The sequence below is a fragment of the Chelmon rostratus genome, chromosome 16 (assembly GCF_017976325.1).
Source record: "Chelmon rostratus isolate fCheRos1 chromosome 16, fCheRos1.pri, whole genome shotgun sequence".
NCBI classification, from domain to species: domain Eukaryota; kingdom Metazoa; phylum Chordata; class Actinopteri; order Chaetodontiformes; family Chaetodontidae; genus Chelmon; species Chelmon rostratus.
In genome coordinates this window covers 10,451,221-10,478,932 of record NC_055673.1, presented here as the reverse complement: position 1 = coordinate 10,478,932, position 27,712 = coordinate 10,451,221, and the positions used below count along the sequence as shown (strand labels likewise).

The 27,712-nt window shown below is 40.6% G+C and overlaps 1 protein-coding gene across 3 annotated transcripts in view; it reads right to left on the bottom strand.

Moving 5' to 3' along the window:
* Positions 1-27,712, bottom strand: part of ptk2aa (protein tyrosine kinase 2aa) — a 63,781-nt gene that overhangs the window by 26,747 nt on the left and 9,322 nt on the right. Inside the window, exons 3-14 of one of the 3 annotated variants that reach the window (XM_041955007.1) lie at positions 20,984-21,010; positions 14,931-15,175; positions 12,735-12,904; positions 11,568-11,655; positions 11,033-11,112; positions 10,368-10,430; positions 7,998-8,052; positions 3,356-3,496; positions 3,103-3,180; positions 2,756-2,863; positions 1,286-1,403; positions 881-911 (exon numbers count right to left, since the gene is read on the bottom strand). In XM_041955007.1, coding sequence (XP_041810941.1) covers positions 881-911; positions 1,286-1,403; positions 2,756-2,863; positions 3,103-3,180; positions 3,356-3,496; positions 7,998-8,052; positions 10,368-10,430; positions 11,033-11,112; positions 11,568-11,655; positions 12,735-12,904; positions 14,931-15,131 — 1,133 coding nt within the window. In that variant the 5' untranslated portion in view covers positions 15,132-15,175; positions 20,984-21,010. Of the gene's footprint in view, positions 1-880; positions 912-1,285; positions 1,404-2,755; positions 2,864-3,102; positions 3,181-3,355; positions 3,497-7,997; positions 8,053-10,367; positions 10,431-11,032; positions 11,113-11,567; positions 11,656-12,730; positions 12,905-14,930; positions 15,176-19,397; positions 19,427-20,983; positions 21,011-27,712 lie in introns of those variants that run through there. The other 2 variants (XM_041955008.1, XM_041955011.1) reach the window with 2 other exon arrangements.

Genomic DNA, 27,712 nt, shown 5'->3' with positions numbered 1-27,712 from the left:
AAATTAATCATGGGAAATAGTGCAGACATGAAACTTTATACTGATTAGTCTTCTGAGTTTTGTTTTAATCTCTTTATGGACACATTGAACTACAGTGTTAATGAGAGAAACTGACTGTTTTCATTCCAGTTAATGACAACAAGAACACTCATTTTGCCCAGAGCCCAAGATATTATTTAAATTTGAAAGATATTCAATTTCTAACAATATCAAACACAGAAAAGCAGCAAATTTGAGATAATAGTCTATTATCTAAATTGTTAACAAAACAGTTGACTACATGTTTCAGCTCTACATGTATTTCCAACACGTTACCAAGATATTAAAGGAGAGACACAAAACAAACTTTGAAAACAACAAACTGAATCACAAAATAAATGTCCAGGGAAATTTCATTAATAACCTGGAGCTTAGTGCATAATTAAGTGCTAACCTGACCTCAAAAAGTCTCTTTTGTTTGACACCTGGATATTAAATGGAGGGCTGCTCGTCACTCCGTCTCCAGTATGAAAAAGATGCAAGAAGTGTCCTTATAGAAAAGTCCAAATTTCTCACTCTACGGCAACAACATAGTCCCAGGAAAGTGATTATGTCCAATCATTGTTAAAACTGATGCTGCTCTGAAAGACCCCTTGACTGATTTTCAGAGGAACTGTGTTTCCAAGTTGATGAGGAGGAGGCTGACCCCCTTTCATTTTAAAGCAGAGCTGCACTGAGGCTCTAAAGCATACATGATCATGAAAGGAACTGCTATTTATATCACCTCACACAGTCAATACACCATCTTTGTGTCAGACAGATCTAATGACACACAGCTGTTATATAAGCCAGTTTCTAGACTTCTGTAATGGTAAATGTGAAGAAAGAAACAGGGACTTACTTTGGGATGGAAGGCAGTGCTCTTTCTCCCTCTAGAGGACAAAAACACACATCATCAGGATCAGATTGAGTAATGTGAAACACAATAAACCTTTAAGTCCGCATACAGGATTTTCTAATAATTTATGACTCATTACAGATGGAGGATAGGACCATATACACAGTACAAATAATACAAAACACATACACACCTAATACAACATTAGGAATGGTGATTGTTGCATATATACATATATAACCTCATTCCTGTAGCTGTTAAGTGGTAAATTAATTATTAAATGCAAATTGAGAGCTATTTTTTCCTGAAGAATTCTTTTGAAATATTATTATTGTTGTTGTGTGTTTTAATTATTGGCTATAATGTCACAGAGGCAGGACCGAAAAGGAGGGATCAATGGTTTCATACCTTTCTGAACTCTGACGATGAAGGAATGAGTTTCCATGGAGACAAGTCGACAGTAGCCATCAATCAAGTCGGCCAAGTTCTCTGCCATGGTCAGTGATGCTGTTGTAACTGTGAGAGGCTGCACACACACAGTGGCAGGCCTGTTACAAAGACCCATTATCTCCAGACACACACACACACATACACGCACGCATATACACACTCACACGCACTCACCACACATGTACACACACATACGCGCGCACAAACACATTGACACACACAGCACAGTGGGGGTTTCCAGCTGCTCCTTATGTCAGAGGAAACTCATCTCTCTCACAGTATTTATGTGAGTGTTTGTACTTATAATAAAACCCAGATTCTGAAAAAAGTTGGGACACTGTGTAAAACATAAATAAAACAGAATGTGATAATCTGATAATCCTTGTTGACATATACTCAATTGAAAACAGTACGAAGACAATATGTTTAATGTTTAACCTCATCCACTTCACTGATTTTTGTAAATATCTGCTTATTCTGAATTTGATACAGCAACAGGTTTAGACAAAATGGGACAGGGGCAACAGAAGACTGGGAGAGTTGTGGAACGCTCCAAAAACACCTGTTTGGAACATTCCACAGGTAAACAGGTTGATTGGTAACAGGTGATAGTATCATGATTGGGTATGAAAGGGGCATCCACGACAGGCTGAAAGGTTGTTTACAAATAAGGATGGAGCGAGGTTCCCCACTTTGTGATACACATGTATTATGGATGTTTAAGGGCTCAGGAACACTTTGTCACTAAAACTTGACAAACTTTGTCTCTAAATACAGTTCATTTGGAAATGATTGCATTCTGTTTTTAATTAATGTTTTACACAGCATCCCAACTTTTTGGGAATCAGGGTTGTATATATGTTTTACAGTTATGTTTAGGGTAAGGGAAATGGTTAGGGTCGTCTCCAGGAAATGACTGCAAGTCTATGTAATGTCTGTGACAGTGACCTAAGTAAGCGTGTGTGTGTGTGTGTGTGTGTGTGTGTGTGTGTGTGTGTGTGTCAAACTACATCCAATAGTATAAAAGGCAATAAAACTGAAAGACTTCACTCAGCAGCGAGTGCTACGTAACACTTCCTCTGTGAGTAGAGCCATTATGTCGAATCTATACATGGAAAACCATTAGTTAATCTCTGCATCCATCATCACGCACGCACGCAGGCACGTACGTACACATGCACACACACACACGCATGTGCGCATGCATGCAAGCTTCTTATAGTAGTTCTTTGGTATCCAAAGTGTGTGCGCAATTTAGGAAAGTTGCATGTTTCTTTACCATAGTGATAGAGCAGGATAATAGCAACAGCAATGGAGCTACATATAAGAGGAAATCATGGCATGCTTTAAAAAGAATGTACCTGTAGAGCAAATTGCTATAACAGTCAGACAGACAGAATGGCAGTCAGACAGACAGGGCCTTAGTACCTCTGCAGCTCCAGCAACATTGAGCTGTAGCATTCCTTTCCTGTCCTTCTCCTCCATAGCTGAGTACTGGATGGATTGAACTTGGTTAAAGTTAGCTAGATGGGTGGGCTGGACACAGAGATAGAAACAAGGAAAGGGTGGAAAATACATTATAAAGTAACTCATCTGCTCCATATTCACTTATAATGAAATGATTGGTACCTATGGCTTTATCTCAGGAGAATCTTGGCCTGGAAAACATTTGGTTCAAATATTTTTTTTTAATGTGGAACATTACAAGCAGAGGCCATTCAGAACCTACTTTAAATGTGGTTAAGTATTATAATGTGGTTTTGGTAGGAACTCACTGTGGATCCCTTGTCAGTGAGGTAGCTGATCCCTTCCTCTGGCCCGATGGCTAACTCCACCTGGATCACCCAGCTGGACTGTTGGAGAGGAGAGACACAAGTTTAAGGAGGAAGAGTTAAGCAGAGGCAAACAAAAAGGAAGGACAGGAGGGAGTCTTGGATACATGCAAGACCTAATGTCACCAAAAGGGGTCAACCTTACACAACTAACAGGAGACACAGCAGAGCAGAGGCAGGACTGGAAGAAACCTACCCCCAGGGCACATTTGAAGCACTCCTTGTCGTAGCGGTAGATTGGTACAAGTATTTCCAAGAACTTCAGGATGCACTGCTCATCGTTGAGATTGGCTACCTGCTTGAACGTCTGCTGAATCAACTTACGAAGAGTTTTAGCCTGGAGAGAGGAGAGAACAGTGACTTCATTCATTCTGCTGTTTGAGCAGAAAATCTGCAACTGGGTGAAGAAGGTGGAAATGGCATGGTGGGATGTGGGCTGTGTGTGTGTGTGTGTGTGTGTGTGTGCAGTGTATTTGTGTGCATATGTGACAAAGACATTGATTGACTAATAGGTCACTCTGGCTCCAATCAAATTGACATCAGCACTTCATTCTGGGGGCACTCTTAGTTCAGATCAATATCTTAACAAAGACCCATTGATGCTGTTCGTAACCACTCAATTAAACATTATTCTGCCTTCTCATTCATCTGTAGTGTCATTAATCATCATACTACATGGAATGCATGCAGATTTTTTTAGCTTGTCAGTTGTGTTTTCCCTGCTGGAATCACAATCACACTGTCAGACCTGATTTTTTCTAGGTTCGTTATGTCACCACAAAGTCGACAGATGGGGGGGTTGACAGAGGGAGAATCCATTTAGCAACGTTATTCTGTCATTTACAATCCTCTCTATACTTCATCACTCTAGATATAAAGATACGCTACACACACACACACACACACATATATGCATATACAACGTCACATAATCTTCTTCATCTGATGTACATCTGAGAACATTGTGACATATATGAAGAGAACCCCTGACAAAACGACCTTTTTAGCCCCTTTCCCCCTTAATATGATCTCCCTTGAGGTTTTACACATGTCTATGCACAAATATGCAGCATTAAGGTTATTTAACCGTATACAGATGGCAGTATTATCCAAGCACATACACAAACACTTAGTACATTTAATGAAAATACACATTCGCACACGTACACGCACACACACACACACACACATAGAGTGCAGGCAAGGCAATCCCAAACTATAAATAGCTTTCCATATATAGATTAAGATAAGGATTAGAGGAGATTTGGTGCACTGCAGAACGGCCTTAAAATGTACGTGTGGATTTACAGTAGACTGGTTCATCACATTAAGGTCATTCTACACAGAATAAATGAACAGCTTAATAATTAAAGTAATGACCAAAGAGCAATCAATGGCACTGATTTATTGATTTTAAATGTAACCCAATTGAGTAATCTCAGATTATCAGTGTGCAGTCTGCATAACCCCTCTGTGTGTAATAAACATTTAACATTTTCATGGGCAGTATTATTCATATAATTATTATTGAGCCTTTTTTTTTCTAATATCCATTTTACTGAGCCACTATTTATTTCTTTTACTATTTTTAGCATTTTTAGCATTTCTAAATAAAAGCATGAATATTTGTACTTCATCTCAGCAATGCTGCTGCCAGCTGTTTACTCGTTAAGCCTGAATGAATCATCAAACCTACAAAAACACACACACACACTAATCTACAATGTTTCGGTGTTATCAGCTACGTGTGTGTATGTTTGTGTGTGTGTGCATGCGTGACATTTCAACAGATTTCATAACACACATGTGATTACAGAATATGATGTGTGATGATTGTGTTCTTCGTGGTCTTGATGGGATCAGTGTGCTATTTCCTAGAATTCCACGACATAGAGACACAAACACACACGCACGCACGCACGCACGCACGCACGCACGCACGCACGCACGCGCACACACACACACACACACACACACACACACACACACAGGGATATTGTCAGTCCAAAGTGTCCACCCTTCCTGGGAGGAAATACTGCGAGCGGCTATCACCCTCATCATCACCATGCTGACCATCGCTATGGCAACCAGTCACAGACAGCACTTACATGGTATATTTTTCAAATTTTTGTAAAATTCATCAATTAATTTACAAAAAGAAGGACACAATGACATCTGTGTGCATTACATCTCTGTGTTTCTTTAAGCTGTTGTGTCTGGAGGTAGTTTGGAGTTTAGGTGTTACTTTTGTCTCACTGATTACATTTCCATTATCAAAGAAAAGAGATATTTTTGGCAAAGCAAGGACAGGAGTAGTGATACATTTCATTTTGTGTTGTGTTGCATCAGTATTATTGATTTACATATATTCTTAAATCCCATTAATCTTTTTGGACTTTATTCTAGAGTTTGCTAATTTAAAGACCTCAATCTTAAACTGTGAGTCAAAAATGGAATTGCCTCCACATCAACACAATACTTCAGTTTTTATTTAGACATTTCATTGATGATTGTGCTTTGTTGCAAATACTTCTTCAAATTCTTGTAAAATGCAACAATAAATCTTAGAGCAGTATCGCTGAATTGTTTCGTGCTAATCCTTGTTTCATAAAGTTGAGAGTAATTCAGCTGGGCTGTTTGCTCAAACTTTGATCTCCAAAGCCACTAAAGGTCAGTTTTAGTAAACCTGCTGCCCAGCCTGTCAATATGACAGAACAGACTCTGCTCTTTACAATGCTTTCACCATGGCTAGCATCATTCACTGTTTACTACCACAGCCATCTGCTCTGGGGTCTGTATCTGTGTGTGTGTGTGTGTGTGTGTGTGTGTGTGTGAGTAGTAGAGTCCATTGAGGGAGAATAATCCCATTAAATGACTACCATTCTCTTTCACCAGAGCGAACAACGTAAATGACAGCTGTGCTCTCTCTCTCTCTAACACACATCTATGTATGAATGTAAGAGCAGATGTGTCAGGCACTGATCATTTGTTTGAAATGAACATTACTGTTTTTAACAGACAATGTAATTATGCATAAAAAAGACTCAAAGACCGGCACAACCAACTCATTAGGGCTACAGGTAATGATTATTTAGATTTTTGTATTATTTTCTCATGTGATTAACTAATTTTTTGGTCTTTAAAATGGCAGAAAACAAAAATACATGGGTGTTTGACTGCACGTCTGCATCTTCATCTTCACCTTCACAGTGTGTGTGTGTGTGTGTGTGTGTGTGTGTGTGTGTGTGTGTGTGTGTTTGTGTTATGATGTCTGCTGAAGGAGCAGAAAATGACATTAAGAGGAGAGGAGGTAAAGTTGGTAGGTGGGCAGCTGATGAGGGGGGAGTCAGCGACATTTGACAGACGTGGGGGCCCAGAAGGAGACACACATTGACGCCTCCTCCTCCCTCCTCATTGTTGAAAAGAGAAAGTGGGTTTAAACATGACCTGAGGGTCACACACACACTTAGTTTCTGTCCCTCTGCAGAGCATCTGTCTGCCCGCCTGCTGACATCAAGACCTTTTCGGGTCACTGGGCCTTTCCTTCATGCACATGCCCACTCATATAGACACACACCAAGACCCTCCCCATAAACGCGTGCCGTAAATTTATCACTGACAGAGACACCGCTCATTATGGAAGCACACACTCCCATCACATACAAGCATACACCAACCAAAACTAAGCTTTAAATTAAGTGACTTTTCCATTCTCAAAAGCTTTATTTAACATGTAAGTTCATCTCCCGAATAATATTATTAGAGCTGTAAATGGATGGTGCTAACCATCAATACAAACAAATTTAAGTAGAAACCTCAAATAAGATGAACTGTTATTTAACTAGCTCTAGTACTGCTTGATATTACATTTAAGACAAAACAAGATATTGTGATTTACCATTGACTATATTTACATGAAATCTTTTATCCTGGTTACTGATATTTCTGTATACACGATCATAACTGCAGCCAACTTCCTGATAATATGCCTGCAGGTGTGTCTTTATTCCGTTAAATCTAAGCCACTAACTTCTAAACCGACTACATTACCTCAACAGTTGAGGATGACACAGTTTGTTTCCCAGCTGTCTGAACTCTGCTGAAGTTACTGCTTGTCTAGATATAACATCTCCATCTAATCACTGCAAATGGAAATCTAAAGCCACAATAAAACATATGCTCGGCTTGACTGAGTTCACATTTTTCCCTGTATTTCAGTGTGAAACCATTACATCACTGATCATCACATTATTTGTCTTACACACCTGGTCACATGCCAGACAGCATTCAGAACCTGGGACATCGTTTACATGCACAATATCACAGTTTCTTTCTGCGTACTTCGACTAGCACACGATTTCTACATTAATCACACTCATAAATATAGTGTATAAGTAGGTTTTCTGGTAAAAATAACCATTTTCCTCTTGCTTATCTGACTCATCTTCATTCATCCGAAGTTCAATCTTGGACGGTTTCACACTCTGTCAGCCAGACCAGACAAGGCCTGACAACACATCAAGTAACATATTCAAAAAACTGGCTCAGAGGAGCCTTCGCTTACACTATGAAGCTGCCCATAAAACCACAAGGTCTGGTTACTTTTGGTAACTGCGCAACTCCAAAAGAGCAGCTGGGGCACAGTGATAGCAGCTGCTGAATGAGGGGAGAGCACTGTATACTCACAGGACACCAAATGTTTGAGCAGAAACTCTCTTTTTGAACATTATTTCAAAGAGAAGAAAGTAAACACAGTATTTGTTTCAGCGACCTGACACATTAAATGTTGTGTACTCCCCCCTCTCTTTTGATCTCAGTTCAAAACTCATCATTCTCACCTTGACTGAATCCAACAGGTCTTTTGGGAAAAAACGCCTCAAGCCAACATCCTTCCTGTAAAGAGAGCCAGAGAGAGATACAGAAGCATGTTTATTATGCTCTAATTACACTGAGGAATGCTAATTGACAAGCACTTTAAACTTTATCCGATCTCAGCAGATTATTTTTTCCTCCACAGAGAAATTACTAACAACAGCTACAGACAGATACAGTTAGGCAGACAGGCAACTGAAGACAAGAAACTGAAAACAGAAAAAGAAAGCTATGACTAAGTGCTGACTCCAGAGCACTACTCATCTTTTCCTAGGAGACTGGGATGAGGAAAAGCAGAGAGAGCACAAAGAGACAGATAGAGAGAGGAGGGGAGGAGTACAAAGAAGGAGACCACAGAGACAAAGAAAGATGTGCAGAGCTAAAACAGGAAGCTAGCTAATGACTCAAACTCCTCTGGAGAAAGCATGGGGGAGGAGGAGGGAGCGAGTGCAGAGAGAGTTAGTGAAGGCTAAGAGCTTACATCATTCTTGCTCTCCAACATAGGTCAAACATCAGTCTCAAATCATTATTATAGCATTATTATAGTGTGTGGTGTACGCCAGGGTTGGGATTTCAATTGAGATGGTGTTGAGTAAGTTGTAAATCACAGAAAAAATGCAATAAATAAACTTTTGGATGCTGCCCTGTGGTTGTCTAAACTGCCAGACTTGCCTCAGCTTAACACACACACACACATGCAAATACTATTATTCCAATTGGGGTTTTCCATCATCATGTCTATGAAAGGATAACTTTATAAAACATGCTGTATGTCACCCCTAAACCCTCAAAGCAATGTCTGTCACAGGAGCAACAAAAAGCAGATGAAGCAAAGGATTCAAAGAACGAGCACTGACAAAGGCCCACTGATTACACGCTTTGCATTAGCTCACAAACCACGAGCACTACCGCCAACTACAGCCAGCTGATCTCCAACTTGCACATATGCTCAGTTCATAAGAGGAACTACGCAGGCAGTTTGTCCTTCTAAACAATACAACAACATGGAAATGCAAACATAACAAATTATCCGAACATCATGTCACACTGATGCAAATCTGCAAATCTTATTAAATATTCGGGGGAATAAAATGAAAATATGAGTCTCTGTAATTTCCCAATAAGATCCTAATAATATCCAATATGTTTCCTGGAAAGAGCTTTGTAATTGGTACAAATTTGGGGGAAAACATAGACAGTGTTCAATTGGCAGCTCATTTGGCACACTTCTTCACCTACAGTAATGAGAGAAAATGCAAAAAGGATTGGGAAATTAAAGCTCCTTCAAGGAGATATCTTGGAAATAAAGCTTGTATTTGTGGTCTTTAGCTGCTGGAAGAAAAAGAAATGCAGAAATGAATGGATGATATAACTGATCTGTTAAGCTGAACAAACAAACATTTGTCCACCAGCAATTCATAATGGTCAATGGCCATCGGTAAGGGCAGACTACAGCCAACAGTGTCAGACAACAAAATGTATGGGCGGTGATCCACCACCACACTGAACAGGAGCCCTGACAGCCAACTGTCAGCATGGTGTATCAAAGCCCCAGCAGCATTTTCCCTCTCCCTCTCTCGCTGCTTTAAAAAATGCATGACACAACATCTTTTTCCAATCAACAGACAGGCAGCGAGGGAAAGAGAGAGAAAAACAAGGAAAGGAAGAACACAGACAAACATAGAGTTTGAGAACTTAGAGAAGAGAGAGAGAGACAGACAGACAGAAAAGGACTGAGAGGATGGAGAAGAGAGACAATATCAGTGGAGAGACTGTGGGCATTCTTCTCAGTTAATTGGAGAGCTCGTTAGGCTGATGGAGAGAAAGAAAGACTTCATTGGAAGAGGGCAGCTCATTAGAATCAGACCACGTTAGAGCCAAGCCTCGTTAGGGCCAGGGTTTGTTAATGTCCTTCATCTACACCCGTCTACCAGGGAGCAAGCTAGAGAGCCAACATAGATAGAGCAGCCAATTCCACATAAATCTACAAAAATGAATGAGTATTAAACAAAAGTGATTGGGCGACTAAATAAACACAGTTTTGAAAATAATTGTTGCTAGACTGAATGTAAAAACATGTCAAATCACAGTTGGACTGCGACAAAGTTAAACAACAATTTTGATTTCTAAATGTTCCCAGACTTTTGTGTAATTCCCAAACTCTTGCTGAGATCCTTTCAACTGTTTTACACACTGCAATAGGAACCATGTACCAAAAACGATACTGTGTTGTTTTTGTTATTTCTGCTGGGTTACACAACAAATTTCCAGGTAGAGGAAGGATGTGATGTAACGGAAAGGTTGTGAGTTGGACTGAAAGTGAAGAAAATACTTACTCAAGTAGTTCATAGTTGGATTTCTTGTCCAGGGCGTTTCCTCGCATCTCTTTGAAGAACCTCCTAGAATTGAAACCAGTGGGACACAGAGGGAGAACAAGGTCAGATCCATTCACTGCAGACACACCCACGTTGAAAGGAGTTGAGATTTATTGCAAAACTTCACCTACTTTCAAATGGCATGAAGGAGGTCAAAACTCCAGCATTTGTAGTATGAAGAATAACTTTATTAGACCAACACATTTTGGCTTGTGGCCACAGAAATGATGACGATGATTTGAAGTCTTAAATTTAATTCAGTGTGTATACGCAGTAAAAAAAAAAAAAGCACACTCGAATGCAAAAGAATTGCATTTAGAGGTTTTTATATTAGTGTGAGAAGTAGGTGTTGCTTTGATAAGAGTGACCAGTGTAACTGCAGAGCAAACATGAAGGGTTTCCACAAAAACTGGTGAAGAAAATAATTCAGCCTGCCATGTCACTTTACTGTTTAGGCAAACATAGAAGGAAAATGAGTTTGTGTGAGATCAAACCTTTTGTTTTGATGTAAAAAGAAAACTTAATTCAATATAATTTCATATAAAGAATTCCAGTGGTTTGTAGTATTACAACACATTGTAGCTGTAAGTTGTTCATTGCTGCTCCGCAGAGTGAGAATTTCCTACCTGATTTCTAGACAACCCAGTTTCAGAGCTACATCTTGTTCCACCTGATCCCCGATCTCTGTCATGTAGTCGTTCTTCACCTGCGGGACATAAAAACACACCAATAATGGGAAATGGCTTCCAAAAAGCTACACGAGATTTTTACTACTCATTCACGCATATACAAAAATGGCTGCAAGCTACCAGCCTGACCTGGCCAGCCTGGCCTGGTCAGCATTTGCACAAGGACACTTCAACACGTAGACAGGAGGTAGGGATTGAACCACCAACCCACTCTATCTCCTGAGCTACAGGCATTCTGCAAAATCATGCTTATTAAAGCAGATTTTTCTCTATAAATTACAAATAGCAAGTCATCTACCACACACACACACAAATACACACAGTCCGTCTGACCTAGATTACCAAAAGGCAAACACACACTGTCTTCAAGCAGTGCCTTATGTCTCGGTGCTGGCAAGCTGCTGGAAGAAAAGAAAAAACATTTGTGTGTCGGGGCACCTCTGTGTGTTTGCACGTCTGTTTGTGTGTGTACCTGGTGGTAGAAGTAGTTGAGCGTAGGTTTGTCTTCTGTAAACTGCTGCAAAAAGCCCTTTGGAAGATACCGGATCCTTAACTCATACCTACAGAGAACAACAAGAACGGGAGAGTGAGTGTGTTATGCAACAATAACATTTTCCAACTTCAACAGCAAAAACAAGTCTCGACCTTTGTATCTACTGAAGAGAAAGGTTGGGATCAAGTGATGTTTGAGTCGCCTTCTATGTGGTAAAAACATCAGAGAGTGGAGAGGAAAGGCAATAAGGAAAGTATGGTGAGAAGGTGGAGAAGAAAGAGGAATGGGGAGAGAAACAGACAGACGGAGGTGAGGGCAAAATTGATATGCAAGAGTGCAAATGAGAGGACCGACTGGAAGTTCCGGACGGAGACAGACAGAGACAGAGAGAGTTGTTGACTTAGTCAGACAAAGCAGGCATCTGGTTCTCTCTCTCTTTATGCCCACGGTGCAAAAGGTCCCCACCTCATAATAGCATTAGCACCAAGACCGCCACAATAAACATAATATATACCAGTGCATTAACATCCAAACTGCCAAAGCACCACACACACAAGGCCTCCCATCACCACACAGCAGACGGGTTGCACTATTTTTCATGCAGTTGTTTGCAATAAATCACTTCTGCTACTTTGGTATACAATAGGACAGACTGCTGAAGCTAGCTGCTTGAGACAGGGGCTAAATGTACAAGGCCAAATGAGTTATGTTTAATGTCTAGGAAACTGGTTATAAAGTGTAACGGAACAGCTTTTCCTCAGGGGCCTGCACACACCTGCTGCAGAATCTGAAGTCCTTGGACTATATTTTGTTTATGACATCTCAATAAATAAAGCGCATCCACTACACTGCCTGGTAAAGTTTTGAGATGATAGCAGTTTTTACACCTCACACCAGATGTCACTCCCCATTCTGTAAGGAATGGGGCAAGAGACATTTTAGTCTCTTTCAACTTTGACACGTGAGATCATGAGGATCCCAAATGTCCAGCCAGTTTGAGAGAAAAGGTGAGACTGATCTCTTGTTCAGGAAATATCCATCACTTATATCCTTGTTTATATTACTACATGATGACATGATACAAGCAGCAGAGAAGGAGGGGCACTGCCTGGCTGATATGAACGACGCATAGTCTTCTTCTCTCACCTCCACTCCTCGTTTGGTCGAGGCTGCTCATATTTTTCTCTGACGTGGGACACACCCATATCAGGGTGGAGCCAGTGCACCTGGTCTCTGGATTGGACGTTGCTGAGACGCAGACCAAAACAAGACGTCCAGCGCACTTTGTGGATGTCCAGAATTTTCTGGATGATTCCCTGGAAACAAAGAGTGAACAATTTTATTGTGATATGCCTTATTAACCAACATCCCCTGCGCAGTCAAATAAGTTTAAAGAATAAAAATGTCCTTGAGACCGGCTGTAAGACAAAACACTGATATTAATGAAGGATGAAGTAAAGAATCCGTAGATATTGGTCTTAGCACGGGTGTATTAGACTAAATTGGGCTAAAAAGCAATGCATTTTCCCCTTCATCTACAGTGGTACTGTCCTAGTTGTGGCGGCCCAGCCCATGTATATCAGTGCAGCGAGTCCTAAATAAAACAAAGATGCCCATTAGACAAAAACTGTTTGCCAGTCTATAAAGAAGTCAGGCTGCCATACCTCAGTGTGCCAAATGTGCCAGTGTTTATGTCTGGCATTTTGCATCAGGCCAATGAGGGCATGAGTGTATCCATGTGTATGTGTGTGTAGGTGACTTGAAGCGATTTAACATGACATTCCCACCCAAACACGTTGACAGACATCATACACACACGCACGGTAATGCTCACAGCACCATGTGTGTTGCCATGTAAAATGCTAGGGGGTCTGACCTAGATACTGAAGGAGAAAGTGAGGAGAGGACGGCAGAAGGGAGGAGGAGAGGACACTTGCAGTGATGTATCCTGTGTGACCACTGAAGTTTTAGCAGTGTTAAGTAGTTTCTGCATCATGAGAGTGGATCTAAAAGCATACTGCAAAGCAAACCTAGACTGGTACTCTCGCATACACACACACACACACACACACAATCACACACACACACAGACGTTGCCCCTAGGGTATTATATATTTTGCTAGAAAAATATTCTCAGTGTGTTGAGTGTCCTTTATCAGAGCAGACAGCTAGGACCTTGAGCTGAGGACAAACAGCAAAAATCCACCTTTAAAATTGCTGCCGGGGTAAACTGCAGCATAAGGGGGTGGAAGCGGTGTCATGAAAATATTACCACTGTAAAGGTTATATTGTTCAGTTTCAGAAGAAAAGGGACGGGGATACTCTACATTTTCCTGGTTGGCAACAAATTTCATGAACTGACCAAAACCAATGATGAATTGATCCTACTAACAAGTATTATCACAGTAATTAAAACCTGATACAGGTTATTCTTTTGGGCCATAGAGCCGCACTCACTGGAGTACCAAGTGTGTATTCATCCACATCTGAAAATAGTCCCCAGTAAATGCAATAATTATTCATAATTATTGTTAGCTAAAAATACCAGTGCCCAGCCATTTCAGGAACTTACTAACTAAGCCATTAGCATTGGTAAAAAGGCTAAGAATGGCAATGTCCGTCCACCACTTTGGCTGAGATGGAAATATCTCAATAACTATTAGATGAATTGTCATGAAATTTTGAACAGACATATTTTTTCCCCAGAAAATGAATCCAGCTGACTATATTGATCCTTTGACTTTTCCTCTCGTGCCACCACAAGGTTGACATTTGTGGTTCTGAGATAATGTTTCAACATCTACTCGATGGACTGCTGTGAAATTCGATGCGTGTTCACCACAGGGTGAATTTGATGATCAATTTTCATCTATCAAAAAATGTACTTTGTCAAATACTTTGGTTTATGACAAATACCTGCAAAACTAATGACATTCTCATCATCCATCAGCTTCAGTTGTTGAGCATCTATCTCAAACCACCATGGTGCCTAAGTACAGCATCTCAGAGCTGCTAGCGTGGCTGCAGCCTCTTTGTCTTGTTTAAAAATTAAGCTCTATACTTGTGACCCATTTTTTTAGGATTTACATCTCCAGGAGGAACAAATGTGTTTGGAGAGACATAGACAGGGCAGGAAACTCAGAAAGCACTGAGAAGCAAACTAATGTGTCGTTGGCTTTGGTCTTTTCAAGATATTTTTTGACAATGGGGAGAAATGGAGAATAACACCAGCCTTATGCTTTAAGACTGTGTCAGACTGGTGTTTATTTTTTCATTATTTATTTTGTCACCACATGTATATTCAGTACATGTGAGGCAAAGTAAGTGTGTGTCTCTTCTTACCCTGACATCAGTTGCATCTCCATATCTGATATTGGAGGACCAGCAGCTGTTTTCAGTGTTGGTCTCAAAGTGATGACAGACTTTCAGAACCCTGTCCACGGAGCCGCCAATGGTTCGGTCCGACACCCCCGCACTCAGTCGTGACTTGGCACCTCCCAGGAGGGTATGGTTCAGGTTGGGGTCCAGGTAGGCTGTCGCCATGGTTTTACCTGCTGACACTGCTGCTGCTAGGTGTCTGTCATATTCTGGGCAGGAGAAAAGAGCAAATGAGACATCAGTGAAACGAGAATAAAGAGTAGAATCAGAAAGCAGCATATCTACACGTTTAAGATGCTGGAGCCAGAGAATGTTTGCTACATTTTAAATTATTACTAGATTTTCAGATTATTTGCAGATTTATTTCCTGTCAGTCGACTAACTGAATAATCGATTCAGCTCTACTTAAAATTGCTTATTTTGTACAACCAACAACCCAAAAATACTGAATTCACTATCATATACGACAAAGAAATGCAGCAAATGCTTACAATTAGGAAGCCTGAGCCTGCAAATGTTTGGCCTTTTTGCAAAAAGAAATTATTGAAACAACTCATCCATTATAATAACAGTTGTCAATTATCGATCAATCGACTTATTGTTTCAACTGTAGTTTGTATAATGACACTCCATGTTTTCTCTTTCTCTCTGCTGCCAATAACAGACAGATGTTGTGGACTTGACTCCTGCTCTCGTCTTACTTAGTGTAAACCTTGTACAGCAAATGTTTCAGATATGAAGCTCTTTGGCAAGATGAAAAACACAGAACAATGAGACACCAGAGAGAGAAATAGGTGCAGTCACGGTCAAGGCTCTCAACGTAAGCACCTGTGTCTATAACACAAAGAAGACAATGCACCTCGGGCTGACGTTTTTCCTGAATAAGAACTCACGACATTGACACACTTCCTGGAATTTCATGGCAACTTCATCTGGGAATGCCCGACAAGAACTACCTCCTGTGGCTCTGTGCTTATGAGTGTGCAAGACGTGTGTTTTTGTTTATGTGTGTGTTGTAATCATGACTCTCTGTAGAAATAGATACTGAGATCTCTTTCACTCTCTTTTTCTGCTTCCCTTTCACCCTGTGCTTCTCCTCTCTCCTCCATTAAAAGGGAAATTGATATGTTCTAGCAGGTAATTACACCTGAGAGAGACAGACGGAGAGAGCGGATACACACAGACACACACACAAATAACTCAGAGGAAAGACTGGAAAGCTGCTGAGTGATATATCACAGTAAAACAGAAACGTACCCTCATGTAACTCTGCCAATTTCAAATGGTAAAGACTTTTATATCAACAAATCACTTGCTTTCAGCACTTTAACCCACCTCTATTTCTATCCATTTTACACAGACACAGACACACACACACACACACACAGAGACACACACACACACACACACACACACACACAAACTTCTGCAGAGCAACAGTAGCTTTGGCTTTATACCAAGTCAGTTCCCATGGAGTCAGATGTCACACTGCGGAGGGGTTTCATGGTACTTGTGTTTGTGTTTCTGTGTGTGTTAGAAGATTTCATTCATACCTCTGTCCCAACACATGGGGAAGGGGCTACAGCCGCTCATTGCCATAGAAACACATGTCTGTCCCTCTCTGTGTCTGCCTGCACCGAGGACAGATAGACAGCTGGCGGTCTCACAACCACGCATCACACACACTGAACTTCTCATGTGCAGAAGTTAGATAAATAAAACACACACACACACACTAAGGTCTTGACACAATTGCGAGAATACCAAAACATACACACACATAAACACACACACACACACACACACACACACACACAGAGTCTGTTTCTGCTCCGTTGACACTCGAGTGTAAAGATGCTAGAGAAAACCCATCAACAGGGAAAGTGTAAAAAAAATCCCATCCTTGTAAGAGTTTCTTCTTTGTTGACTCTTTTCTTCCTGTTATCCACAGTTGTACAAGTCAAGACGAGATCCACAGAGAAGTAAACCTAGTTTCATCCACAAACTTCTTTTTCTCTCCACTTCTAAATTACTCCTCAGCGGCCCCTCTCTGTTGACAACACACTGTTTGTTTTTTGCCTAATTTCTGCCCCATGCCTGCGCTCCATAGCTACACAGTTGCTGCGGAAGAGTCAAGCCACCGTCGCTCAGGAGAGGATTCGGGTTAAATCACTCAGTGGAGTCCCTGTTGCGGTGAAAACACTGTTCCTCCTGCAAAGGTTCACAGCCAAATCCAGCTTCTACAGTGTTGACCCAATGGAGACGCAGTCAGTTAGCGGTCACGGAGAAGGAGAGACAATTACTGTGCTCAGTGATATACAAACAGAAAGTTGTCTTCTTCTCTTGGAAAAAGAAAGCGAGACAAGAGTGAGCCAGAAAAACATAGGAAGCAGAGACAGCGGGGAAGAGAGAGAGAGAGAAATGCAGCGATTGTTTCAGGATGAATGAGAGGAAAAAGAGGACATAGCAGCACAACTGAAAGAAAGTTGAGTGGGGAATGAGAGAGATCAAGAGAGAGGGGGCTGCTAGAGAACCAGGAGGAGCTAGAAACTATTAATATGCTAATCTAGCTAGTCTCTTGTGTTCAATGAAAAAAAAAAACCCTCCCACTTCTGTTTATTAAACTGACCTCAGAACAGCCCTCATGTTGTACCATTATTGCTACAACTGCAAATGCAAAGCAAAGGAAGACAAAATACTATCTAACTACTAAATGACATGATTACCAGACACATCTACAGTATTTCAGTCACCTGAGATAGAAGCAAAAACGAGACATAGATGTACAGAGAAAACAAGGTCAGAAGCAGTAATCACCACTTCCGATCTTCATCATCATCTTCCCATTGTACACTCCTCCTAAAGCACATTGGAAGATGAATATCTCCATGGTGTCCACTATTTCATAATTCAGCTCTAAGGTGAACTGCCATCCCCTGAGCTCTACTCTTTCTGGCTGTCCAAAAATAGATAACTTAGTCAAACATGCATATCTTTCTTTCGACCAAAACACTGTCAACAAAGAATAAATGAATCAAATGAAAAAATAGATGAAGAGAAAAGAGCATTTTTGCCAACAAAGACACTGCCCTGGCTGTGCCCAGCGTGCAAACTAACAGCTGTTAGCAACGTGCCAACCAATCCACTTCCAAACTACCAGGTCTCAATCAATCACACTTCACACCGCACATTCAAAGTCATTCAGCCTGTATCTTACGGGTCATACACTCTCTATCTCTCAAAGTGCTCGAGGTGCTGCCCTGAAGGCTCATCTCCAAGGCAACGTGCCTACAATATCCGGCGAGCGAGTGGCACCTATCTCTGTGAGTGTTACTGCCGGCCAGATGCCAGCCTCCATTAATCAAATGGACAATTATATGGCTGAACACGTCCTCCACTGAAGAACTGCACAGACGAGTTACTGAACACAGACACGGACACAAATGCTCACAGAAAAGTCAGAAACTTGAAATCTTAATGGTACCTTTTGTGTGTGTGTGTGTGTGTGTGTGTGTGTGTGTGTGTGTGCACAAGCATGTGGGTTTCCTATAATGTGTGCTCTAACTCAGGCACTGGCCATTGTTATGAAAATCTGGTGGGAGGAGGAGGTTTTAGTCGGGTGTTCTTGTGTGTGTGTGTGTGTGTGTGTGTCTGCACTATTGAAAGCCTTTTGTCAGAGGGCCGGATGTTGCCATGAATGGGAAGCGCTCTTTTGGGACTGTGCCAACGTCTCTCTCTCTTTTCTCTTTCTCTCGCTTTGTGTTTATGAACACATAATTATTTCAGCAGGGGAAGAAATCACAATACCCACTATCTATTAAACGCAAATAAAAATTAAAAGATGCAAGTAAAGCACAGAACTGTAATAGCTACTTTGATGTAACCTTGCATACGTTTTATCAGTGAACAATTAATGTGGTGCCTTGAAGTTACAAATCAAAGGCTATTTGAATTACAAACGTATTTCACCTCATAGATAGAAACAGCTTTTTCCTGCTTGTAATCTGCATCATCTCTTCACTTTACTGCATTAATCATCTTTTGCCCATTTTGTTGTTTTTTGTAATTGTGTCAAAAATAAAACAGATTACCACCATCATTTACAGCCAAAGCACCATTTACTGCTGACAAAGTTAACTTTACAACTCCATTCATTAATACTCTAGTCTCTAATACTCCAGTCTCCAATACTGCAATGAGGTTGTAATTAGGTTCTATTGTTCTTAAAATATACACTTTATGGTGTCAAACATATTTTAACATTAACATGTGCCACATAAAACTTAATCATGACACATGTTCTTGCTTTGTGATTTCCCTGAAGTAGAGGAGAGATAATTTCCTTTTCTTCTCGTGTCTGAGTCAAGTGATCGTATGAACAGTTTAACTTCATCAAACAAATAGATAAATCAGTGGTCCAGTGAAAAGTACCTGAGCAAACAATATGAAGACTATGGAGGTGCTGCACTGATGAAGACCCCACACCTGAAGGTTACAGACTAAGGCACAAAGGAACTGAAAAAAAACACTTACAAGAAAAAAGTCTTTTAATCAAGCCAACAAAACCACAAACAAACCCCACTGAAATTACCCTTAAAGCATCCTGTCCAACTCGTCATCTGGATTGACAATTCCATTGTTATTATCTTGCTTCCTCGCAGCTGGCAGCAATTGTTGTGAAACACATTCACAGTAGACAGTATGCTGTGAGTGGAAGACAACGTCTGAAGAATTTAAAATAAATAAAAGTGATTCTCATTAAGCTGTAGATATGCTGTATGGCAACATTTTAAATAGTATTCCAACCACAGCGTTATGTTTCAGGTTGAAAGATCAATGGGAATTTTCATGACACCAGCAGCTTAATTTATCTGATATAACTGGGGCCTGATGGGCCTGATGCCATGACACATAAACATTCAAAGGAAACAAACACACCCCCGGGGTTGGGAGTTAAACTTGCACTGTCTTCAAGGAACATGTTTTTTTCTTTATCTACAGTGTGAAAATTACAATTAGTCACACACTCTGACTGGAACAGTGTTCACTCTCTTCCTCACCCCTGTCTGCAGTAATAAAACCATCACACTCACACGCACATAAATAGTCCCACTCTGTTTTCTCTCTTGTTTAATCGTCCTACACATTCACAAACATGTCTCAAGTAAATATGTGCAATTAGTGTCACTTCTCATTAGCACCAACACAGATTATTACGATTTTGAGCTACTGAGTAAAACACTTTACTTCTCACATACATGCACAAACCATGAAACAACACATACACCGATTCTCATCGCACATGCAGTGTATAGGCCTTTCCTTCAATCTTGATGCACCCATTTTCTGAATATAGTAAATGCTAAATAAGTGAGTGGCCTACTGTTTAGTGGCCTACAGAGGGCGTCCAAAGCATGTTCAGACCTTCTGATTATTTGAACAGAAATTCAAACCATCATTTTACATCAACAGCCATATTTGACAGGTTTTCCTAATGCACTTCAGTTACACTGCAATTCCTTCTAGGAAATAAAATACTGAAGTGAACAATTCATCTTTGAAAAAATAACCTTAACTTTAGGTCCACTTACTACTCCTTCCAGTTTTAAGAGATTTCATGTACATCTCATGGTATTAATTAATCAGCAAACGGAGGTAGGCTCAGTTGTCATGGAACTGGCTTGTCATCACCTGATTTAAGTATGGAACTTACAAACGTAAGTCACATGATGACAGTTAAGCCAACTTAATCACAACTGAGCTAACTTCAATTCACAGATGAAGACTATGACATGTGGTTGAAAGCACCAGAAGGAGAAAAAGCTACTACGTGGTCCTTGAAATAAGGTTTTTATCAAGCTAGGGTGTTGAATGGAGTTTCACAGTAATACTCCTTATCTAGTCCCTGTTGGGGACCCCATGTGGTGACCTGACCACACTTGAGCTGCTGCAAACTGTGTATGGAGTGAGTGAAGCAGCTGAACGATCATGAGTGCTGTACGGGGTCAGCCACTCACCTGTGTAGTAGGCAATCCTGGAAATATCTGAAAGACAAACAAAGGAATAACAGAGTTAGCTGGTTTAATCATGAGCAAACAAATAAAGAAATCATCAGGTCAGAACAAAAATGTAACTTAGGTTTATTAGGTCTCACAGCTGGTGTTCACAGTTTCGTTAATGAATGTCAATTGCAAAGGGCATGCCAGTGCCTGCTACACAATATTTGTCAAATTTAACAGCTTCAATCAATATCCTGTTGACTTTTCAACAGGATACTGATTGATTTCTTTTTAGAATCAATATCCCATTGTTACATGATTTGCCACCACCCCAGGCTGAAGCTTCACGGTTTAAAAGAGCTAACTGGGAAAAGCTGAGGAAAAGGTTTACTGTTCATGGCTTCCTGCTCAGCAGCTGTGAGAAGAGGAAGTTACAGTGAGTGGGCTACAGGTCAGTCTATCTTCAATACAACCATGTCATATTCTTAAAGGCTGCAGAGTTTACAGGTTTCTAATTTTTTTAACACGACTGTAAAAAACCCTTGGTTTTAAAGCTGGCTAAAAGTGGCAGGCGTCTGTTATTGAGCGGCTAAGTACATGGAACTGCATCGATACTGCAGCTCCCAAACCCTCACAGGAAGCCTGAGAGAAGCCTTTCGAAAACTTGACACCCAGTTAGAGCTGTGATAGGTCTGTGTGCAGCGGGAGGTCAGGAGGATAAGTGCCTGAGTGCTTTAGACACCCTAATGTACACACATACACACACATGCAGGGTGAAATGACTGCAGGGGTTGTCAACAAAAATGATGTAATGGTAAGAAGAAAACCCACAACCCAAAAGGAAATACCAACAAGGTGACTCATGGTGTGCCTATCGACAGACCCTTTGTAATAGGAAACCAGGAGCCTACAGTTAGTTGAGGATGATAGGACACATATTGGGTATGTAGTGCATAGTATATAGTCACCATGTCAAATGGTGCCATAAGATAATAAGCGTCAACAATTTCATTAAAAGTAATTCCTGCGAAAACTCTTTCCCTTGTTCTTGCATTCTGACTTCACTGCAGACCAAGCCGAGTCAGCATGCTGCTATAATAAATATTCAGGCTTTTGTAAGACTTATTAGTGTATTGTGGATTAAGCCAAAACAACCATTATAATAAATGACTAAAGCATGCCCTGCTGTTCCTGTCTCAGTGTGTCTATGATGACACTTACAGTAAATAGATCTGAACCCTACACACACCATCTGGCCCTAGGACAGTCACTCAAACTATTTGTCTTTCCCTGTCTCTCTTGTAACAGCTCAATGTAAGTTAAGTGCTATGTAGCCTAGCATCAGCAGCCAGACTGCCGTTGCTACAGTCTAGACTAAAAACCATTGGAGACTGTGGCCTTATCTTGTCTGACAAACAAGATTAGACAGCAACTGGAGAGCAGGAAGAAACACATTGCTGTCTTTCCACAAGTAATTAGTTAAAACACTTTTTATAGACAGGCATTCAGCCCTCAGTTCTTTTATGTATGTGACTTTTTGTGTGATTCATGTCATACAATTTGATGATTTGAGTCATTAGCAACACTGTGTTGAAAAGTGTTAACTATAGCTTGCTATGTAATTTTTCCCTCCACAGAATATCCTGCAAGAGTGCTAGCATGGTGCTAATTACATACCAGTCTGTTTAACAGCCTCCACTGCACATATATCAAAGAGGGCCATGGGTCTTACACACACACACACACAAAAAAACGCGCGCACACACACACACACACACAAACCCACGCGCACACAAAAACATACGCATGTGGACTGGCAGGCAGCCCAAAACACCTGCTCCTCAAGCTGTTCTGAAGACTCAAACACTGGAGAGGAGAGGAGCGAGGATCCAGATATACTGCTGTCTATCCCACAATTCATTTAGCATATGTTGTCAAACTGACAACAGCTCTTAAGTCCATATTCATTTTGTTGAAGGTGAGTATGTTGCAGAAAGCCCTCTCAGCAGCTCCAACTGTTTTCCTGCTGCGAGTTTGTGACATACACAAGCGATTGCGGAGGAGTGCCAGCAAAATACACACAGGAGTTCTGGCAGCACAAAATCTTTGAAGGCAAAACACACACAGATGCCCTCAGGATTACAGCCGACAAAGAAAGAGAAAAGAATTGCGAAAGATTTCGAACACCACTACCTAAATTTTTTCTGCTAATTCATATGCATGCTTCTTCTTTCATGCTTTGTCGTGAGCCAGCCTTAGTACAGGTGAGTATTTTACTTACTCAGCTGTTATAACTGCACACACATTGCAGGAGTTGTCCAAAAAGTCCAAAAACATAAACAGAAATCACACACACCTTTACAGACAGATATACTAAGACACACACTGTGGATCTCATGTCTACAAACTGTGTATAATTGCACGTTAAGCACAGGTTTTTGGTAACGGTAATTAGACAGGGCAATCCAGAGAGAGTCTGCTATGTAATGATGTCTAAACTACTGGTCTGAGATCAGTAGTTAAATAAAATTCACAGTTTGAGGGAGGTCAGAGTAAGACTGTTTTCTTTACTACAGTTATTCTTAAAGTTATTTTGTGTAAGTATTTAAAAACAAGAGAAGAGAAAGGTGTGCTGGAGGGAGGTGATTAACAAAATGTTTGTCCATGAATACTCCACTGGACTCCAGGATGATATTGCCACATCTGTATCCAACATCTATATGTGAGAACCAAAGAGTGTACATTGATAAATGTTGCTATACTGCAGGCCAAACGACTGAAACCTTTAACTAGAAGAAAACTGCTGCACCTACAATTGATGCATAGATCAATTGTATGATCAGCAATATGTGTCAATGGAAAGAATAAAGAAAGAAAGAATAACATATACCTCGAAAAACAAATTGGGTGTTTATGGGCAAACTGGAAACCATTTAATGATTTCATAAAAAGTGGAGATATTGGAGAGCTTCTACAGGAGGAAAACCCAGGACAAGATACTAAAATAGTAGCAGACCCCAGACAGAGATGGAGGCATGTTCTGAAAATTAAGTTAAATAGCAAACTCCCATCATCAAAATGAAATGAATGTTTACCAGAGAAAAATAGTGTTTTAACATTACAACCAAATGTTTGTCCTCAATTGTTCAGGGTCAGTTTCCATTAAAAATCCTTGTTTTTGTATGTCCAGACAATAAACCAGATTCAGCTTGTTTCTCTGAATTTACACATAAATGTAAAATAGAAAGACTGAAGCAGCTGATCGCTACTGGCAACAGCTGATGTGTAGCTAGATGGAAGCAAGAGTCAGAGAAATTCAACAAAACTGTGTACAGCTCAAAGCAAAAGTGACAGCTCAAACTGGCTAAGGAGGAACAGGGGCAGATGTTCCCGTTCCCACAAAAAAAAAATGAAACACTTCTCCTGCAAGACTCGGCTGAATTAACCTGATGAGAGCAGTCAGCTGTTCTGCCTCGTTGCACTGAGTCTAATGGTTAAACTTCAAGCTGGGAGGCACACGTTCGTGTGTGTGTGTGTGTGTGTGCGTGACCCTCTGGACAATGGGGTGTTACTAGAGCGTGCAGGCTTACGATGCAACAACATAACCCCTGAGGCACCAATCACACCTGCCAGTCACACTAACCTAATGCATAGAATCACAAACACACACCTTGCAACGTTTTCGCCCTTGAAAATATATTAAGGAGGTTTTGAGCAGAGGTTTGACTTTGAAAGTGACACATAATGTGCTTTACATACCACAGAAATATTTTACAATTATCATTATAATACACAGACAAGTCAGTGTTTTTCATGACTCAATTTAGAGTGAAAAACATATAAAACAGGGCCATAGTGAGCTGTACAGGTAATGTGTTCAAACAGAAACATATGTGCATCTTCTCATTATTCACATTCAGATAAACATCGAGCAATTATTCAAAACCTGCCACACTATCACAAAGTAAAACACACACACCAACACACAGATGATGCAAACTCCAGATAAGTCCTACACCCGTGCATCATAATAAGGTCACGTAAACGCGTGACTGCTCATATACATTTATCTGCAAAAGCGCACACGCTGTGACACACACATTCACTCGGTTGTGTATAGTTCAGGTGCAGCGGTAAAGCTAACTTGCTTACTGGAGCGGCACGCATGTTAATGTATCACACTCAGACCAGACACAGGATGTATAATTCATCGCAACAGATTTAGGCAGAATGAACTGGTGAAATTGCATAAACTCTGTTTCATAAATGAATTAAAACGCATCTGACATTAATTACCAATTAAATTGTAACCCCAGTTGTAGGCTTATGCATATAAACGTATACACTTGCTTTGCCAGTGAAAACGTTATGTTCAAATACAAAGAAAATCAAACGTAAGCTTAAATATTTAATTCTTCTTTGACTTTTTATGAGGGCAAACACTAGGGAACTGGTTTACAAGGCTAAAAATGAATAGTCAATTCTGATTGGCCGATAAACCTTACTGGCTCAGCTCTGCGTTCTGTTAGAGGAGTAGTTGCCCATTCTAATCAATGTATAATTAACTATGGTGAAATGGATAACAGCACAATACTAATTCATCATATCAACCATTCCTTGAATTGCTTGCTTTATTTCAAGGCAGGTAAAGGTGCAGTGTCCTTTGTCTGTGTGTGTGTGTGTGTGTGTGTGTGTGTGTGTGTGTGTGTGTGTGTGTGTGCGTGTGCGCATGTGTGTGAAGCTGCAAGCCATGTTTCATGTTTAGCAAATTTCCATCAATTATAAACCAAGATCGAAATATTAAAACATACTGAAATATAGATGATATAACCTAGAAACAAAATGCTGCAGGGGGATTTCATGCCTACGCTTGTAACACACACACACACACACACACACACACACACAATACACACTTACACAAACACACAAAGCCACGTGGGCAACCCTCTACATACAGATGCACACTTGTATTCAAACACAACCCACTAATTTTACACACGTATCATCTCACACATACTGCTTCCCTCCCACACACACACACACAGAAATGCACACAAACACACACAATCGCACACACACAGGTAGCACTAACCCCCTCCATTGCACATGGACACTTCAAGCTGAAGCCTCCTACATATAGGCCACTAAACACTTACATGCCCTTTTTTCACATACGCAGACAATCTTTTCAATTCCAATTTGTGGTGCGAGTAGCTAATTTTCATTATTGATTAATCTGCCATATATCTTATAAATTAATCAGATAATCAGCTATAAAATGGCAGAAAAATGCGCCTGTCACAAGAGCCCACATTGACACCTTCAGTCTTGTTAATGTTTGACCAAAATTCAAATATGTTTAATTTATAATGACGTAAAACAGACAGAATGGATCTGAAACCAAAAAATGTTTGCTATTTTTGTTAGCTTGGAAGAATCTTAGAAGAAATTACTTAATTAACTAATTAATTAGTTCTGAGAATTAGCTGCAGTTGCACAGCTCTAGTTTCTATCCACTGGAGCTGTGTTTTTGTACATTCAATTGTGTGTATTTTACAGTTTTACCACTCTCCTCTTCCTCCTCAGGCATCATCACTCCTGCAACTTCTGCAAAACTGCATTTATCAACAATCAATTTGAAGTGCAATTATTAGCAATACTTTTCAATCCAAAAATAAAGAACTACACTAGACTTACACCTTTTTAATACACACAGTACAGTAGTCTGTTTAGACAGAGGTACATACTTCTATTGCCTGCTCACAAACAAATCTTTTGAGTTTAGACGCCACAGAATAAAAACTCAAATATGATAAATGTTTATTCAAACACACAGAGAACGCAAATTTACACATGCAATGAAATACATGCACACAAAACACAATTTAACACGCATGCAACCACCCACCCACTCACTCACAGCCACAAACACACACATACACACACTACACGTAGAAATTCTTACCATGGTATAGTCCTTCCATTTAAAGTCCCAGGAGAAGAGAAGAGAAGAGAGGCAAAGAGAGTGTAATCTCCCCCTTGACAGGCAGCTTAATTGGGAAAAGCCAAAATCCCAGGCTTCTGTGGTCTTTGGGCTAGCGCTGAGATGTGCTAGCCAGCTAACTCAGTAATGATGGCTAATGTCGGCTTAAGCTTACAACCCAACCTCCTCCTCCACCTCCCTCTACTACTACAACTACTGCTACTACACTGACACACAGATGAACAGCAGCACGAGTGGGAGTAGAGTAGGGGAGGGAAGCGGGAAGGAGGGAGAGGAGAGTAGGCAGCCTATGACTGTGAAAGGGGGGAGGGAGATGGAGGAGGGAAAAGGAGGAAGGAATGGGGGGAGGGGGAGGGGTGTTTTTGTGTCCCAGGAGAGAGATGGAGGGGGAGAGAGAGAACCAGATGCACAGGAGACAGAGGGACAGCAAGCGAGGAGGGAAAGACAAGAGAAGAGGTGATGCAAAAACTTCATGAAAAGAAGTGAGAAACAGAGAGGAAGAGACAGTAATGGAAAAATATGGGGAAAAAAAGAAGAGAAAGTGAGGAGGAAATAATATACTGGCAAAAGGCAGAGCTGAGAATGGCATAACAAGGGAGGGAGATGAGTTATTCAAACACTGAGTGTGTGTGCTGCGATGCCTTTGGCTATTCTGTCTCTCTGACACAAACGCACCCCTGCTCAATTAGTCATAATCCAATGTTCTCAGCTCAACTTTGTCCTACAGAAATCATCAATAT